The 17,746-nt window shown below is 51.4% G+C and overlaps 9 protein-coding genes and 1 pseudogene across 10 annotated transcripts, besides 1 other annotated feature; 2 read left to right on the top strand and 8 right to left on the bottom strand.

The window, feature by feature from the left end:
* Positions 1-75: 75 nt before the first annotated feature.
* NCS54_00999600 (Zn(2)-C6 fungal-type domain-containing protein) lies at positions 76-1,708 on the top strand (the record flags this gene model as incomplete). The annotated part of the gene is made up of 2 exons (XM_053155319.1): positions 76-538; positions 582-1,708. Exons 1-2 carry the CDS (start codon positions 124-126, stop codon positions 1,706-1,708), a joined length of 1,542 nt encoding a protein of 513 aa, XP_053011294.1. The 5' UTR covers positions 76-123.
* A 20-nt stretch (positions 1,709-1,728) lies between these two features.
* On the bottom strand, positions 1,729-3,091 carry NCS54_00999500 (DAO domain-containing protein; the record flags this gene model as incomplete). Its single annotated transcript, XM_053155318.1, has 2 exons — positions 1,729-2,823; positions 2,873-3,091. 2 exons carry the CDS (start codon positions 3,089-3,091, stop codon positions 1,729-1,731), a joined length of 1,314 nt encoding a protein of 437 aa, XP_053011293.1.
* Positions 3,092-3,774: 683 nt separating this feature from the next.
* NCS54_00999400 (Multifunctional fusion protein) lies at positions 3,775-5,581 on the bottom strand (the record flags this gene model as incomplete). The annotated part of the gene is made up of 3 exons (XM_053155317.1): positions 3,775-4,894; positions 4,940-5,412; positions 5,459-5,581. The coding sequence occupies 3 exons, from the start codon at positions 5,579-5,581 to the stop codon at positions 3,775-3,777; spliced, it is 1,716 nt and encodes a 571-aa protein (XP_053011292.1).
* Positions 5,582-6,078: 497 nt separating this feature from the next.
* NCS54_00999300 (Proline dehydrogenase) lies at positions 6,079-7,647 on the top strand (the record flags this gene model as incomplete). The annotated part of the gene is made up of 3 exons (XM_053155316.1): positions 6,079-6,861; positions 6,908-6,966; positions 7,011-7,647. The coding sequence occupies 3 exons, from the start codon at positions 6,079-6,081 to the stop codon at positions 7,645-7,647; spliced, it is 1,479 nt and encodes a 492-aa protein (XP_053011291.1).
* A 192-nt stretch (positions 7,648-7,839) lies between these two features.
* NCS54_00999200 (Hypothetical protein) lies at positions 7,840-8,601 on the bottom strand (the record flags this gene model as incomplete). Its single annotated transcript, XM_053155315.1, has 2 exons — positions 7,840-8,336; positions 8,385-8,601. 2 exons carry the CDS (start codon positions 8,599-8,601, stop codon positions 7,840-7,842), a joined length of 714 nt encoding a protein of 237 aa, XP_053011290.1.
* A 1,016-nt stretch (positions 8,602-9,617) lies between these two features.
* On the bottom strand, positions 9,618-11,184 carry NCS54_00999100 (Hypothetical protein; the record flags this gene model as incomplete). Its single annotated transcript, XM_053155314.1, has 6 exons — positions 9,618-10,167; positions 10,215-10,690; positions 10,734-10,801; positions 10,846-10,882; positions 10,926-10,945; positions 10,989-11,184. The coding sequence occupies 6 exons, from the start codon at positions 11,182-11,184 to the stop codon at positions 9,618-9,620; spliced, it is 1,347 nt and encodes a 448-aa protein (XP_053011289.1).
* A 755-nt stretch (positions 11,185-11,939) lies between these two features.
* NCS54_00999000 (Hypothetical protein) lies at positions 11,940-13,467 on the bottom strand (the record flags this gene model as incomplete). Its single annotated transcript, XM_053155313.1, has 2 exons — positions 11,940-13,303; positions 13,347-13,467. The coding sequence occupies 2 exons, from the start codon at positions 13,465-13,467 to the stop codon at positions 11,940-11,942; spliced, it is 1,485 nt and encodes a 494-aa protein (XP_053011288.1).
* A 227-nt stretch (positions 13,468-13,694) lies between these two features.
* Positions 13,695-14,861, bottom strand: NCS54_00998900 (Zn(2)-C6 fungal-type domain-containing protein; the record flags this gene model as incomplete). The annotated part of the gene is made up of 1 exon (XM_053155312.1): positions 13,695-14,861. The coding sequence occupies one exon, from the start codon at positions 14,859-14,861 to the stop codon at positions 13,695-13,697; it is 1,167 nt and encodes a 388-aa protein (XP_053011287.1).
* Positions 14,862-15,286: 425 nt separating this feature from the next.
* On the bottom strand, positions 15,287-15,910 carry NCS54_00998800 (Nudix hydrolase domain-containing protein; the record flags this gene model as incomplete). Its single annotated transcript, XM_053155311.1, has 1 exon — positions 15,287-15,910. One exon carries the CDS (start codon positions 15,908-15,910, stop codon positions 15,287-15,289), a length of 624 nt encoding a protein of 207 aa, XP_053011286.1.
* A 434-nt stretch (positions 15,911-16,344) lies between these two features.
* NCS54_00998700 lies at positions 16,345-17,569 on the bottom strand (annotated as a pseudogene). The gene is made up of 2 exons: positions 16,812-17,569; positions 16,345-16,756 (listed from the first exon to the last, which is right to left on the bottom strand).
* Positions 16,345-17,569: a sequence feature.
* Positions 17,570-17,746: the final 177 nt, after the last annotated feature.

Here is a 17,746-nt window from a genome sequence, read left to right as displayed (position 1 = left end):
CAAGTGACAGTCCACTCCACCTTACATCTCCACTCCTCCACTCCTCCACCAACTTCTCTCCAACACGACTAACACTTGATAAGACTTGACAACTCTCCAAGCTTCATCACGCAACTATGCACCATGCCGGGGAACGGCTCTCGCAGCCGGGACGGCTGTTTCAACTGTCGCAGGCGCAAGCGACGATGCGATGAGGAGAAGCCCGTTTGTCGCCGCTGTCGCAAGATGGGTGACAACTGCGTGTTCCCGGAGCCTGCTTCTGCGTCGAATCCTCTCAAGTTTGTTGTTGCGGCTTCACCGGATCACTACATTGTGCCTGTTGGAGGCTCAGACAAGGGCGCCAGCTTCTTGAATCTGTCTCCCAGGGAGCTTGCCACCATTTGGAACAAGATCCAGGGGGATCAAGAGCAGCAATCTCAGGAGGTCTTGGACACTCGAGACATTCAGTCTCTTGTTCCATTTCCCCGAGTCATCTCACCATATACCGTTGGTCGACAGTATGATGGCCAGTCCGTCGAGTCGGCTCTTGTGCAGTATTGTAAGCATCATCTGTCGATTGCTGACGTTGCTGACTCTTGCAGATGTCGAAGTCATTAGCAGTAGCAGAGTCTATGTGCAGACAGGACGCAATGGCTTCCGCACTTCTGTCATCCCTCGAGTTTTGTACAACCAGGGACCTCTGCTCTCAGCTGTCCTAGCTATGAGCGCTGCAGAGTGGGCTCACGATATTGTTGTCGATGGCAGAGACTACCGTGCGCTGTCGACGCAGTACAAGGTTCGCGCCCTTCAAGAGCTGCAGCATACTCTACCAGATCCTCAAAGCTGCGAGGGTAATCTCTTGACTTGCGTCCTCCTAGCTTCTCTAGAGATTGCACAAGGATCCCGCCCAGCTTGGCTGCGTCATCTCCAAGGCGCACTGGCTCTCATCGACAGCTTTGGAACAACCATTGACCCCAGCGTGGCACAGTTTGCGCTACAGTATTTCCGCTTCCGCTACGTCCTGATGGAAACGACAAAACCTACCGGACGGCCACAGGAAGCCACTGACTCAGTTGACCTGCCGATGGCTGGTCTAGCTAGAGCCGAGGTTACCCTTCCCAAACTCCAGGAGACGCGGGGTATTATCGATGAGCAGATTGGCTGTTCCATGGACCTCGTCGACATTATCAATGAAATCTCTGCTCTGTCACTCGCCTCGGGTGGCCACGACGACACCGTGTCCAAGGATCATCTATATACGAAGGGTCAAGAGCTGGAACACCGTATCAACCAGCTCTCGAACCAGGACGTCAGCACGGACGAATATCTGCTCAAGAGTGCAGAGTCTTTCAGGATTGCAGCACAGATCTACCTCAGGCTGGTCTGCTACAATACCCCAATCACCCACCCATCGATTCTGGAGCCTCACGAGGCGCTCCTCTCGTGTCTGTCAGATATCATCTCTGAGAGACAAGCGAGGCGGTCGTTTCCGATGTGGCCTCTCTTCCTGGCTGGCTGTGCATGCTCATCAGATGAGCAGCGCAAACCGGTTCTTGACTACTTTACGTTGCTGGACAGCAAGTGGCCGATCAGCAACATTTCGGCAGTCTTTCAAGCTGTTCGGACTGTATGGCATACAAGGGATTTGATTTCGTCTTCGACTTCATGCACAAATCAGGACTGGAGGGATGTTATTCACAAGTTTGGCTGGAAACTGTCTCTATCGTAACGTCTAATCAAGTGCCTTTATTACAGACGGGCTTTTAGTATCCTCTTGCTCTCCTCCTCGAGTTCGTGCAGCTCCTTGGCAGTGCCCACTCGCCAGCTCACCTCGTTGCCCCAGCCGGCTTGCTCGCTGTCCTTCCACTGCCAGCGCTGCAGCTTCTGCTTGCCGTTGTTGACGAGATCCAGCACCCACTTTCCAAAGATGGGCATCATCTTGAAGCCATGACCGCTGTCGCCGGAGAGCATCACGAGAGTCTTTTCGGTGCCAGGCACAAAGTCGACGAGGTACTCGCTGTCCGTGCTGTCGTTGAACCAGCACAACTTGCGGTCGACAAATGGGCGATCAGCCATCCAGGGGATCGTCTCCCGTAAGAGTTGGCGCAGCTTCTGCTCATCCTCGTAGGGGATAAAATCTTGCAGAGGTCCAGATGAGGGGTTTGCAGGAGGGAGAGAGAGTCCGTTCTTGGTGTTGGTGAAGCCAGCGCCGAGGGGGCATAGCTTGAAGAGTTTTGTGGCTGGGTCAGGCTCGAAGAAGAAGCCGAGATCTCTTACGTTGGTGACGGGGATGCCTCGGAGAAGGTCGCATTCCTCCTGGGTGAGCTGGACGTGGGCGACAGACCAGGACCTGGCGACAGTGAACTTGCCCAGTGAGGGGACGAGAGATGCCCCGTTGGCCCCGAGAGCGCAGATGGTCAGAGCGGCCGAGTGCTTACGGCCATCGGCAGTCTCAAGACCGGTACAGCGGCCAGAGCCGTCATAGGACAGCGAGGTGACCTTGCCGGCTTGCTCACCCAGGATGAATCTGACACCCTTAGTGGCGCAGTGGTTATACACGGCTTTTAGAGCATTTCCCGAGTGTCCGTACCCAGCCGTCTTGTTGAAGTAGCCCTTGAAGCCCTCGAGGGGACCAGTGAGCTGCCAGGCATACTTTCGGAACTCGTCGGGGGAGCTCAGGGACTTGACGCCGTCTCTGAGGCCGGGATGGGCTTCGACTGAGGATCGGTTCTTGTTGAGGGTTGCGACGGCCTTCTCGGGGGCTTTTCCGGATACGCAGTTGATGTAGCCCGTCTCGTGGTAGTAGGGGCCGAAGAGCGGGGTCTTCCAGCCTTTAATGGCGTCCTGGATGTCTGTCAGCATTTGGGTGATGGTGTCGAGTTGGATCACTTACAAAGGTGAGCTCGGTGTAGAAGGGGTCTTCGTACTCTGCGCGGATGATCTTGTTCAGGTCATACGCAGCAGAGTACTGTGAAGGTATCCTCTCATCCCGCTCAAAGACTGTGATATTGGTGTAGCCGGATTCAACGAGGTGTAGGGCCGTCGAGAGGCCCCAGGCGCCGCCACCGACGATGGCGATGGGAGAGGTCTTGTCCATGCTGAGGAGAGACATTGTGATGGATTATTGTGGAATTAGTGAGGTTAGAGGATTGTTTTACGCTACTTTATATACATGTCGATCCTTTGCTCTTCGGTGTATCCCGAGGACTTGTGATGCCATCGTGGTGCGACTGATACGCGCTGTACGAGGATCGCAGAGACAAGAAGTGGCTAATGGCTAGCGTAAGCGGTTGACGCCAAAGCTAACCTGGGGGAGATGCTTCTACGGCACGTGGGATATGTCAGTTACCGAACCCGGCATCCGAGACCGGGCCTTGATAACCCGGAGGCGAACCTTCGGTTGGAGGAGGTGCGGAGTCTAGATGCGGGGACGGATTGCGTCGGCTTGGGGTTGGGGGCTGCATGATACAGATATGGATCTTTGGATGATTGGTCAATGGTTTGGAGTGTTGGGCTTTGGTTCGTGGGGGCATTGGTCAGGCATGCTTTGCTCCTAGGTTGTCTACGGGGATGTTGAAGACGCAGTGTTACTCAGGAGTAGAGTTGCTGACGGGGTTGAAGGAGGTCCTTGAGAGTCGGGGACGATTCACAAGCTCGAAGGTTGACTCTCCAGCATTATTCGAAAGTGATATCGAGGAGTTGTTGAAACTGAAATCAAAGGAGATTAAGGCATGGAAGCACTTAGTCAAGCTAGAGAAGCATAATTATTCACAACTTTTGTTTACTTTCAGCACTCTACATGTTGCTAGGATACAATACACTCTTCAACGGCCCAAACTCCTCCTTCAACGTCCTCGGTGAAGTGAACCGCATTAGCAGGTTCGGACTGCCCGCCTTGTCGTTGGTACCGCTCGATCGAGATCCTCCAAATGACTGCTGTCCGATAACGGCTCCTGTAGTCTTGCAGTTGACGTAAAAGTTGCCGGCGGCGTACCGAAGCTTGTCCTCAGCCTTCTGGACAATGGTTCTATCGGCGGCAAAGATGGAGCCGGTCAGGGCGAAACCGCCGCCTTGTTGGTCAATTTTTGTTAGGAGGTTGTCAAACTCGGCGTCTTCGTAAACGTGGACAGCCAAGATAGGACCAAAGAACTCTTGCTCAAAGATCTTGTGGTTGAGAGACTTGGCGAGGTAGACTGATGGCTGGATAAAGTAGCCCGTCTTGTCACTGTATGTACCTCCAAAGACTCGTTCGAGAGAAGGATCGTTGTTGGCCTCGTCGATGGCCTTGGTGACCTTGTCGAACGAACCCTTGTGGATGACGGGGCCGTAAAAGTTTTCAAACTTTTCAGGGGCCCCGACCTTGACGTTGCTCAGCTCTGTCTTGAGCTCGTCGAGGAACTGCTTGGACTTGCTGGCGGGGATGTACAGACGAGAGCAAGCAGAGCACTTTTGGCCGGCGTATTCAAACGAGGCGCGGATCGTGTGCTTGACTGCGCTGCTGATGTCGGCCGAGTTGTGGACAAGGTGAAAGTTCTTGCCGGATGTTTCTCCTACGAGTCGGGGATAGTCGCGGTAGACCTTCTTGCCGATGCCGTCGGCAGCCTTTTGGTATAGCGATCGGAAGACGTCAGAGGATCCGGTAAAGTGGAGGGCTGCGAATCGGGGGTCGTTGAAGACAACGTCAGTTATCATCTCGGCGTCACCGTTGACGAACTGGATCACATTGGGAGGGAGGCCGGCCTCGAGGAGGATTTTGTAGACTAGGTAGCTGGCATAGATATTGTGGGGAGATGGCTTCCAGACGACCACGTTGCCCATGATTGCAGGCGCTGAGATGAGGTTGCCGCCGATTGCGGTAAAGTTGAAGGGCGAGACGGCGTAGACGAAGCCCTCGAGGGGTCGCCAGTCGGTTCGACTATCTGGTCAGCTTGATTTGAGTCCAGAGGTTAATAAATCTTACCCGTGCTGTCCAGGAGAATGGATGGTGGGCTGTGTCTCATAGATCTTTTGCGCAAATGATACGTTAAATCGGTAAAAGTCGGCCAGCTCAGCCGCAGCGTCAATTTCAGCCTGCCAAGCATTTTTGCCCTGTCCCAGCATTGTCGCAGCTAGAAGAGCATCGCGATACTTGCCAGTGACGAGGTCTGCGGCGCGGAGGAAGATGGCTGCTCGGTTGGAAAAAGACATGTCCTGCCATTGCTGCTTGGCCTCGAGGGCGGCATTGATGGCGTCTGAGACATCTTGACGTGTTGAAGGCGAGTATTGGGCAAATGTTTGGTCCTTTTCTGAGGGCATGTGTGTTGGGAGACGTTCGCTTGAAGTGCGCTTCTCGCCAGAGATGACGTTGGGGACAGAGACTGGGAGCTTGCCCCGGAGCTCCTTGAGGGCTAGGAGGAGGTCATCTCTCTCTGGGGAGCCTCGAGTAAAGTCGCGCTGACATGTTAGTTGGGTCTATAGAATTGAGAGAGGATGGACTCACATTTGCTTCATTGTAAGGACCGGGCAATCTGTAAGCCCCAGCTGTGGCAATTGTCCTGACAGTCTTTGCCGACTGCAACAGTCGAGATCGGGATAACCGAGCAGTAGAAGTGAGAGCAGACATGATCTTACACTTTCGCAAAGATGGAATAAGCTGAAGGTCAAAGCTGGTCAGGTGGCTCCCGTCGTGGCTTTCAATAAAAAGATCTGGAAGCTCGTCTGTGGATCACATCTGCGGCTACGCTAACTCGATGGAACCGGCATCCCACGGGCTTGAGATCTAGCGGTTACGCTAACCGGGTTCTGTATGCGAGATCTGGATTCCCCGCACTCGTTATCTCTCCCCAGATGCATTTCCCCCTCCTCCACCCATGCGTGGCGTGTCGTTGTGTTTCCCAAGTTGACGATAGGAGCCGGTGCTCTATCGACGATTTGTGTCCTTGTGACCTACCAGAGCCGATAGAAACCAGATACCGAGGAGGCCGAGAGGGTGCCGTTGTCGGAGATGGGAGATTAGCTTTTGGTCTAGTCTGGAGGGAGGCGCTATCAGAGGCTGTGAGGATAAAGTCAATCGTGTTTCTCACGATTTTTCACCTCTACATAGCAACTTGATTCTTTACAATGGCCTTTAGAGTCGGTCTTGTTCGTCCTTGTCGTTATACTCTTTCCCTTCTCGAGACTCGTCAGGCCTACACAAGTCTTGTGTCATGCCGGTCTCGTAGTCTCGGGTTCCAAAGCCGAGGGCTGTCTCAGTCGTCACACATCCCCGCTCAGGCTCCTCAGAAGGTGCCGAGGGTTCTTAGAGATGTTCCTCTTCCTATTCTCTTTCGATCTCTCCTCGTTCTTTCGGTAGCTGCCCTGCCGTCGAGTATTCTCTCGGTCATTATCAGAATCACAAAGAGGCACAGTCAGCTTCTTTCCAACTCTCGGCTTCTCCGGTGGCCTGTACACAAAACGTTTTACAACACGTTTTGCATTGGCTCGGAGAATGCGGAGATTAGGGAGAACATCAAGTCCCTGAGGGGGATGGGCCTTGATGGCATTGTCCTCGCTTTTGCCAGAGAAACAAAGATTGGAGACCAAGAACAGACCAATGTTCTTACAGAGACCAACGCCAGCCTGCGGGAGTGGGTTTCCATGAACATGGAGACACTCCAGAATCTGACAGATGAAGATTATCTTGCACTTCGCTGTACGGGAGCTGGTCCTGCTGCTGTGGCTGCTCTTGATGCGTTTTCAGCTTCTACACCTGGTACAAAGGAGTATGAGGATAATCTTGAGACTCTGCGAGTCTTTGAGGATGCTCTTACTCGGATCTGTGCTGAGGCTGAGAAGAAGGGGGTGAGGATTCTTATTGATGCCGAGTCTTCTCTGCACCAAGCTGCCATTGATCATGTTGCCTTGGTATGTCTATGATCCATCTGTCTTGTGTTCTCTGCTAACTGTCTAGTCTGTCATGTCCAAGTTCAACCGAAATGGACGAGCCGTCATCTATAACACTTATCAGATGTAAGTCAGCATTGCCACATTATTAACAAAAACTAACTGGTTAGGTATCTACAAGCTGGAACTTCCAAGATGATCAAGCACATCCGCCTTTCTCAAGACCGAAACTTCACAATTGGAATCAAGATGGTTCGTGGCGCATACCTCCACGTTGAGGCCCGACCCGAAGCTCTTCATAAATGCAAGCAAGACACAGACGACTGTTACGACAACTCGGTCAGGTTCCTATTTGGAGGAAAGGTTGACAGCTCAGAGAGTGGTTCGACCGTTGGACAGACACGGCCTTGGAATGCAGAGATTATGCTTGCTACTCATAACGATGCGAGTGTGCAAAAGGCTCTATCACTCTGGAGGAGCGGCGGTGCATTGACTGATACACCTAACGCAAACGGAGGAACAGTCCAGAGCCTGTCATTTGCTCAGCTAATGGGCATGGCGGATGAGGTATCTCTCGGACTCGTGGCCGACAAGAAGGACCACACCTGGACATCTGACAGCGTCCCCAAGGAGTCTCTTCCGACTGTTGGAGTGTACAAGTATACTATCTGGGGGTCTTTTGAGGAGTGTCTCCTGTATATGCTTCGAAGGGCTGAGGAGAACCAGGATGCTGTGGCGAGGACGAGGGGGACTGCTTTGGAGGCGTTGAGGGAGGTAGGGAGACGGTTTGTGCCGTTTCTGAATTAAAAGTAGCAAGAAAAAAGGAGCAAAAATAAAAGACAAATGTTAATGAAGACTAAATCTGTGCATGGGTAGACTATATAAGGCAAACGAGTGACGTTGAATTAAAATATGTAAAGTCAAACACATGAATGTTGCAGCCAGACATTCAATACCTTCATCAGGAACATGGATGCCAACCCCCTTTCGCACACCCGTTCAAGGCAACTCGGCCCTGGCTGGTTTGCAGTGGAGCTCCACAGGTACGCTTGGTAGTAGGTGCTTTTCATCATCCTCATATGACTTGAATGATTGCTGTGAAGAGTTCTTGGATGACATTGCCTCCAACTTGGTTGCTCGTTTCAATATGTAGAAGAAAAGACCAGTCCCCAGGGTAAAAAGGGCGATTGCAGTACCGATCCCTACCCCCAATCCAATTGGTAAATCTAGGTTATTGCTGTCTTCAGGGGGTTCGGGAACAGGGGCGTCGGTAGTGGAGGTGCATGGAGTGAGTGATGTTGTATCGGCGGGGGAGAAGACTTCGTAACTGATGGTCGTCATGGCGATGGCAATTGATGGTGCTGCTTCGAGAGGGATACTCGCAATGATGCGGACGGGCTCCATGTTAAAGACCTCATCTTCTTTGCAGTCGCAGCCTTTGGAGCCGAAGCAGCAAAACTGGCCCTTTCCACAGGGTTTGACGCCATTCCCGCTGACTGTAGATGCTTAGCACCCAATAGATGACATATGAAACATGTTCCTACCGTTGAAGCATTGTGTTGGACAAGATGGATCGTCCCAATCCTCGACCAGGCATCCGTTGATATAGTAGCGAGTAGCAGCGTACTCGTCACGCGTCACGCAGAGACCGTTGCTTGCGCAGGAGTCTCCTCTTGAACAGCATGATTTGAACTGGCCGGTGGGATCGCAGGGGACTAGGTCGACGTTTTCGTTGTTGCTGCTGTCGAGACAGGCCAACATTGTGCCTTCTCAATATAAGGCAGATCTCGATGGGATAACTGTGGGAGGGGTAGCATGTGGTAAAGACAGGTCTTGATGGTTAACATTGAAGGTCAAGAAGGAGGATTATCGGCGGTAAGGGCGGCAAAGGGAAGAGGGAAAAAGGGTGTATATACCAACAATAGGGCCTTTAGGAAAGTAACGCAAAGCGGCTGCAAGTCAAACATGCATCTGTGCTGCATAAATGTCCCGAAAAGTCGGAGCGGTTATGGAATCTGTTTATTGGGTTGGAGGTGGACTTTTGCAGTAAACGCATTTCTTTTTGGGCCGAACCAACGAATATCATCCCTCAGCTAAATAAAGAATTGAGAGACATGAATATCTGAAACAGTTAAGCGCTCAGCTGTGCATGTTGTCCGACTTGTGTGTGCAGAACTGTAATCAGGCTGGCGGTTCTTCCTGCATCCCAATTATATGTACTCAGCCATTGGCTGTCTCGGTTCAGGAAAAACAACAGCAGCTGAACTGAAATGCAGGTTTCTCGGCTAAACCTGAGTTTTCAGTGGCACCTTGATCTGACGTGGCAGGATACGGCTCGGGAATTGAATAGATTCGTAGCCAAGTTTTGAAGGTCATGAGGCGAATAACGGCAGGGCATCTCTAACTCTCAAAGTGTTTGAATTTATGAATCACTTAAAATATGGTGTATTTTTATTATTAACCCTGGATGTAGATACACCGAAATCTTTGTACCAGGTTGCCGTTCCCCCTTAATCCGGGTATCTGCCATGTTGTGCAACCCTGATTTCGTGCTGCTGTGGGGACTGTGGCATTGACTGCTTCTTTATCACAAATCACAAAGTTTGGCTTGAATTTATTCGTATTTTAGATACAAATGATCACTTGTCAACTCACTTCAAGGTTTCATCCAGCCACAAAAGATTCAGCCTGGAAGACGCTTTTCTGATGATTCAAAGGACTAATAGATGCTGCATTACTCTATCACCATGCAAGTCTATGTCTATGTAATGCTATCCTCAAGTGGGTATACTGCGCTGCCAGCTTCTTGCACTGGCCAATGGGTCTCTTGGACCATCCCAGACTGGACACCAAGACTCTTTTGACCCCTCTTCTGCCCGTATCCTCGAGCTCTCAACCATTTTCATAATAAACTTGGCATCTTGATCGTCACTATCCTTGTGATTTCGTGACAGCCATCCCTCCCTCTGACCATCCCCAAAGCTGAGCCTGTGATCCAGGGGTCGACAGGTTACAGAATCTGCGCTCACGCCTTCCGCTGATCCCATACGTACGGGCTGCCCAGTGAGCATGGCCAGTTCAACGTCGAAATCTATCATTCGGTCGGAATTGCGGTTCTTTATGCAGGCCCTGGAAGGATGCTGGAGTGATGGGTCTGTTGACGAGCTGACCCAGCGGAAATGTCTCTTGATTGAGGGAATTGCGTTTCTTTGGCGTGGCCACTTGGGGTTTTGCTTCTGACGACGGCGTTTGCGGATATTGTGTTCGATTAGGAGGTTGAGGGAAGGGAGACAAGCGCAGACGAAACCAATGGTGATTTCAAGGGCCCTGGCAATACTTAGTCCCGATAACTTATCAAGAACATGGGAACATACGTCAAGATATCAATTGGAGTATAGTCGACCGTTATATCATCCGAATTGAGAAACTGGACCGCCTTGGATGTCCGATACATTGTCAACGCAGTAGCGACTCCTCCAGCCCCCAGAAGCATGACAATCTTGATCTTTTTGCGCAAAGGCATGCGTAGCTTCCAAGTCAACGGTATCGGAACGATCAAGATGATCAAGTCGGTGACGATCGACAGAGACAAACTTGAGAAGAAGATTTTGCGCTGGTTGAGGCAGTGGGCATTCTTGACCGAAGGATCCCAATATGTGCGAATCGGGAAGCAGGTGAATATCCGCAGGAACTCTATGGGGACGTAGCCCAGGAGTATACACCATATGAATATCCTTATGCCTTTGGAGACTCTTCGTTCGACCGCAAAGACGCGCGCCATGAGGAGGAGGATGGTGGCTTTCGTGAAGAAGGCGGCAGGACAGTAGATGACGGTGCTTGCGTAGAACCACTGAGAATGTCAGCCAGGTCTCAATTGGAGCCAATTAACTCACCTTGAGCCAGTTGTAGTACTCTGGTTTGCGAATCTCCCATGCGTGGTATCCTGCTCCATATCGTGCCACTGCCTGTGTTAGCAATTGGCAGCAATTGACAGGAAATACGTACTCATAAAGACGGTCAAACAATATAACACGATCAAGATCTATCAAGGTTAGTAAAGAACAACTACTGATCGACGAACGCACGAATGCGATACTACAGGTCCCTACAATTGTTAGCTACATCAATATCGTGACGACAGCACTTACAATCCTCTTTCAATATCTTGTGGGTAATGGTGCGCTTGACATACAACCGAATACCATAGAATATGACAACGAAGGAGACGCATATCGAAATCATGACCACATTGAGCGTCCAGAATACATCTTCGGGGTTGTCAAAGTCGGGCACGACACCTGGAGGTGCATTTCGATTCGAGTCGGGGCCTGTTGCATTGAACATGGCTTCAACCGTACGGCAAAGACGGTGATGGTCTCGGGGGGGGGTGTTATCGTCATGGCAATCGACTGTCTAGAGATTGTCCATGGCGGTTGTGAAAGATGAAAAGAATCTGCCGGTGGCGGATCGTCAATGTGCGGTCCAGCAGCTTATCAGAGAAGCGGTCCAGCCGAAGACATGGTTCCACTAGCAGGCCCCGAATCACCCATGTACTCCGTGGGCTTGGATCTGGGGACATCTACAAGCCTCCGATCCGCCGTTGATCTACTCTGCGGCTAACGGCTGGCGGCGAACTCAGCTGAGTTCTCGAGCGGCGCCCAGAACTCAAACCTACGCCTTTAACGGGCTGAGGAGCAGCCAGATGATTTGACACTTTGCATCCTCCAGCCCGCATCGAAGGGGATTTGTTCCGCTGCTTCAACCCCTCATGTCGTGCTTCGATGGTGGCGTTCGGTAGGGATCGAGGCGCTGGCCGGTTATCGTTTGGCGGTGACATTTGACCCCTCACGGCAAGTCCGGACGGGCACTAGAACGGCAGTTATCCTCACGTGGAAGTGATCGGTCGAGAGATGTTCCGAGGTGATTTCATCGAATTGCTTCGGGATGTTGAGCATGGATTATTTCTAGAAGCTTTGGAAACGCTAGTTGACGTTATTCTGTGGTGTACTGGAAGCATGGCTTTGAATAGGTGTCAATTGGTGTCTCAGTGCTCTCTATCTGCGTGTAGGTGGCTTATCTTGACAAGAAACGATGTCTGATCACCTGGAATTCTTTACCCGGTCGGCCTCTGATAGTTCTGACTCTCTCCTCCATTTGCTGCCATATCTGAACTGTATACCCAAGCTCAGTAACCCTACAACCTGCACAGCAACACACACTGTGAAGGCCGGTCCAACTCCAATGCCATTGATCATTGGCATGACAAAACTAGTACCACCTGCGGCAAAAAGGCACCTTGCGAGGTTGAGACTTGCACTCGCGGCGGCACTGCGGTCGTGAAAGACGTCGACGAGATAGGTCATGACTACGGACTGTGTCGAGACAGCCGTCCAACCTGTTATGAAGGTAGATATAACAGGGACGGCGATGTGGACTTTATGAGGGTAGTGAATGGTCCAGCCGAAGAGGATGATGGATAGACATTGGAGGAGGGAGAAGAGAGGCACGAGGCGAAGGCGTGCTTTTTCGAGAGGAAACTCGGATTGATTGGCCTCGGGGTCAGTGACTGAAGAGTCATGTTGTGCTTTTACACGACGGTAATCGATATCGAGGATCTTTCCTGTGATCAGAGTCCCAATGATGGAGCCTACCCCGTTGGCAATAAAGGTCAAGCCGACTTCGGTCTCTCCAAGGCCGTATTTCGTCTCGAATAGAGTGGACATGGCCGTGATGCTCATCTGCCAGACGGCATAGTAGATGGCGAGGAAGAGAATGATAGGAGCTGCATGCTTGCTGATGAGGATCCGGATAGGGCCAGTGATGTCGATATGTTTTCTCGGTGTTGGTTCTTGGGGCACCTGATCCCACTGTACCTTTGTCGTTCTCTGATAGACAGTCAGGGGGAACCTGGTCATTGGGTTTGAAGGCGTTTGACTGCCATTGCCAATGATTGCTCTCAGTGTCTCGGGGAGCAGAAGTGCCAAAAAGACCAAGAAGACACCGCTATAAATGGCCAGGAACCAAAAGATGGACCTCCAACCAAGGGATCCAGCCAGTAATCCTCCGATGACAGGACCAACGGCAACTGGCATAAGTAATCCTGCTTGGAAGATACCCATGAGACCTCCTCGCTCAGAACGTGTGGTTATATCTCCAATCACCCCGGATCCAATGGCGATGGTACTGGCGCTGCCTGTGCTCTGGAGGCATCGTAGGACGAGCAAGGTTGCGTAGTTCTTTGCCTCTGCCAGTCCAATACAGGCGCCTAAGAAGACGATGAAAGTGAAGCAGTATGCGACCCGACGCCCTTTGACATCCGAGATTGGACCCCAGAAGCTAGGTGCGATGCCTTGAAAGATGAGGTACGAGGTAACGGTGAGGTTGATGAGCTCTATCGAGGTGTCGAGATCGTGCGCGATGGTAGGGAGAGCCGGGAAGTAAATGTTGGAAGCGAATCCAGAGACTGTATGGTTAGTAGATGGACGGATGGTAGTTGAGTAACGTACATGTGGCGGCGACAGAGACAATGAGAACGATCAACGCTTTCTGCCGCTTGTCAAAGATGCTATAAGGTTGCTCGGTAGTCCCCGGGCTGGAAGAATTCTGTGCATTTGAATCGGAGGCCATGATGTATTTTGTCGTGTTTGTCTTAACTGTTTGTGATCAAGACATGTTCTGTTTATATAGGAGCTTTATTTAAGTTTGGACTCCGGGGTTGAGACCATGTCATCGGAGCTGAGACCCTGCCTCCGGAGTTGAGCTCTCAGCTCCGGTGCCACCTTGACGCCGGACGGGGCATTTATGATTGATTTATCACTAAATGTTGACTTATGACGACATGAGAAACTCAGATTTCAAGTGCCGTGCGTGCAACTAGTCACTGCATAGAGCATCGTCCCAAACTCGTCGACGCCTTCTAACCAGCGATCCACCCTGGCTCGTCTTTCGGCCAAGCTCTCTGAGTTTTCCGAAAGAGGCCACAATTCATCGATCCGGAAGTTCCCTTCTGCCCATTCAGCTAGATGGGTATTATATGCCGCTTCCCAGCCATGCCTGTGTGATTGCCATAAAACCTTGCTTGAGGGTGCTGGCAATCCTCGTAGTTCGCTGCCCAGATACGTTGGAAGCCCATCCTGAGCTGAGAGAACGTTGTCCAGAAAGTACATTGTGTACAGCGTTCTCCGCTTCGCCTCTGCAACTACCCAGGCTTCCCACCTCGGTCGGATACCGTCTTGCTCTGCTACACAGACAAGGCCTCGTTGGGAGCTTGTGCATGCGATTTCTTGGAGGTTAATGATGGCTTGCCGTAGAAAGGGAGCAGGCCCTTGACTGGGGGTGAGATGAAAGTACAGAACCAGTGCATAGATCAAGTATGCTTGAAATGCGGCGAGGAGATTAATGCCGTCATATGTTCCGTGTTGCTCGTAGAGGTTGGTCATTTCCCGCTGCAGGATATCGGTGGCAGTCCCCTCGCTGCCAGGAAGAGAGTTTTCGCAAATCCTCACCAGGCTGAGGCAAGTTGAAAGAGGACGAGTAACTGCTGCTGGCGTGATATGTGAGAAGTGGATGAAGGGAGGAATCCCACGGCCTCGCACCACAACGGATGCGTATGATTTGAGGATTCTGTAGACAAAGCCCATTACACTGGGAGAATAGTCTTTCAATGTCTGCCCGGGGAACGGCACATAGGTGTTGAGCCAGCGGTTCTTGATGTCGTCACTGTTGATGGGGCACACAAGCTCCAGTCTTGAGAAGTCGAGATCTGGTTGTCTAGGAGGATTTGTTTCGACAGCGTTGAGTGACAGGGCGTTTGCAGCTGAACTGCCAGGGGTGTTGCCAGCGATGGATTCTATTGAATGGACAGTTGAACTTGGGGTGTCTGTCCTAGCAGCTAGGTGTAGACTCTCCAAGGGAACCTCCGGAAGTGAATGGGTGGTATCATTCCCATCGAAAAGACTCGTGTCTCGGCTTTCTGAGTTGGATGCCCTTGATTGAGCATAGTGGCAATCCAGACCTCGCATGGCGCACCGGCCACAGGTGTCAGGTCTGCGGTCACATTTTGCCTTGGCGGCTGAACATGCTTGGCAGGCTTTTTGACGAGAAGTCGAGTATCTTGAAGATTTCGTTGGAGACATGGGTGGAAAGGGTCAAGGTTCTTGAACGAGGAGTGTGAATGGAGGAAAGTTTCTTGGTTCAACTCGCTACAAGACCTGGTTCGGTTTGCTGTTATTCCGATCCGTTGCAACCTGGATATTGACTATGAGCTTAATTGTCTTAATTTGAAAGATGTCCTTTTCTATTTCTATTCCAGCTGTGGCTGAGGAATGGTGAAGGATGAAGTTGGAAGCCACCCTGCCGCCTTCTAGAACTCTCTATGAGCAAGGATTTCTCCTCAGAGCCATCTATTCCATCCCAACTCCAAGCCATGTCTTGTGACAATCAGTCTTTAGAAGTACTTTTGCGTCTGGGCAAAGTGCATGCCGGCAGCAAAGTGAAACAGCTTTGCAGCAACCACAGTCCGCTCCTGTTTCGAGTACTGGACCAGGCGATCGTACAGCTCAGAAAGAGGCACAACTACTCGCTGGATATGCTCTCCATCTTCTAATCGCTGCTCTGGCTCCTCTTCATCCTCGTTGAGTTGAACTTCGACCATGACGAGCTGCATGTTGGCGTTGGACATTCCGGGATCCGCAGATTGAACAGGGCTGACACTGAGAACCTTGCAGTTGTAGCCCGTCTCTTCCTTGAACTCACGCACCGCGGCTTGCTCGGGTGTCTCCTCGGCGTCTATGAGACCGGCTGGCCATTCAATGGTGTATGCATCCAGAGGAGGGCGGTACTGGATGACGAGCATGGTGGAGGCGGGCTTGGAGGGATGCAGGAGAATGTTCCCCATTGCGACAGCGTCCACGCCAGCTTTGCCTCTGGTCTTTCTCGTGGCTACCTCCCAGGTTCGGGCTTTGCCGACTTGGTCGACATATTCGATCTTCTTGAGGGTTATCCACCTGGCCTCATCGACTGGGAGGTCCGAGGTTTTGGTGATGACGGGCTCTTGGGTTTTGTGAGACATGGCTAAAGTGGAGTTGCTTGAGAGAAATGGCTCAAGGGATGTGATTGCGAACGGCGTTCCGTGTGACGATCCTCGAGATTGGGATGGTTACCGCTAGCTGAAGTTGATGGGACAATCGGGTGTGCCTTGGGGATGTTGGGTTATGGTTGTGATGGGGGAAGGGCGAAGTGTTGGCGAGTGATTTGAGTCAGTGACGATGCAATGCGGGCACCTGCATGAGAAGATGATTGGCTGTTGAGATGGCGCGATAAGGCCATGTGCGACGCACTCGCGGGCACTGTGGTCGATTAGCTTTCTCGAGAGGTAGTTATTTTGCCAACTCTTTTATAGTTGTTGGTATCCTGAGACGGGACTCAATAAAGTTGTAAGAAAATAGCGCATGATGGTTAATCATTTATTACTTTGATAACACCTTCAACTGCTTAAGCACCTCATCAGTTACTAACTGGGTGCTGCCACTGCTGCCACCCAACCCAAGCCTGGAATATGGAAACGACTAATGCCAACGCCCCTAGAAGTATTGCAATAGCTACACCTCCCAGAGTCGCCATCATCACATACCTCGCTCCACTCTTGCGCTCAAGCCACTTCTCAAGAAATCCCCGTGGTGTTGGGTTGTCCAGCTCTTCGTAAAGTTCTACCAGTCTTGACTCGAGATAGTGATACGTCGATGCTCCCTCTCCCTCGAGCAGATAGCTTGATGGTTCAAATCTTAGGCAGTCAGGGTCGAGTCTGTATTTTGAAACCAATGAACTCAAGAGAATTCTCGCATCGGCCGTTGAAGGGAAAAGAGTCTTTTGAATCGAGTTGAGAACCTCTATAGCTAGTTGTCGGGGAAGATGACCCCTGAAGTGGTTAGTAGGATGTATTAGTAAACCTCCGACTTGGAATTGCAACTTACTCCTTGGTTTTTCTACTAGCGATGAGGCTCTCTTTGAGAAAAGCTGCGTGATGATATAACTCGACTGTGCCGTCTTGCTGATTCAACTTGAGGTGGTTCCTAAGCTCATCTGTAGGCACAAAACGAAGCCGGGCTACTTTCATCAATCTTCGCGCAGTGACTAGTTCGTTGATACGACGGGATGTCGCATCTCGGCTGTCGCTGGGATCGAGGTCAATGACCGGAAATGCGGTAGATAAGAACTGCGTCCATGTCGTGTCGTCCCGCCAAGGTATTGGTTGCAGGCCGGCCTCTAATGTGTCGACTGAGCGGTTGTCCAAACAGCACGTCACTGTGGCCATGACCCGCAAGGCGAGGTTGAAAGCTCTATCTTGATCATCGGGCGTAGGGGCTTGGCCGCCACGATTTTCAAAGTGGGTAGACGTTAGATCTGATCGCTTCGTATCCGGGTAATCCTTGAGAACCTGTATAATGGCGAACAGTTCGTTGTGACTTGATAAAGCCGGAGGGGTTCCTGCAACCATATCGGGAACGTAGGCAGCCGTGATGTTCTTGTAGTGGTCGAAGAAGGGCTTCATCCGAGTCCATCGCAATCCCGGACAAGGCTGCGACGAGCACTGTGATTGACCAGGCTTGAGGCGACAGGGTTCACAGAGCTTCCAATTCCACAAGGTCTTGACGAGACCCACAAGATCTTCCTCGGAGACATTTCGAAGGGGATAAGGTGAGGGAATGTCGAACATTGCTTTAGTCTGTGGGCCTGGCAGATTTGTTTGTTACGAGAAGATGAAGTTTCGAACTTGTCAGCGTGAAGAGGGAACGAGGGGCCGCGGCCTGGGGGTTGCCTCCCTGGTTGACACAGCCACTGACAAGTTGCAACCAACAGCGAATATGCCTTGGCGACGCCTCGGCGGCTAATTGTATGCTGAAACCCC

This window comes from Fusarium falciforme, chromosome 8 (assembly GCF_026873545.1).
Source record: "Fusarium falciforme chromosome 8, complete sequence".
Classification (NCBI taxonomy): Eukaryota; Fungi; Ascomycota; class Sordariomycetes; order Hypocreales; family Nectriaceae; genus Fusarium; species Fusarium falciforme.
Note: the sequence above shows the minus strand (reverse complement) of the source record. Positions and strands in the feature narration are given on the sequence as shown.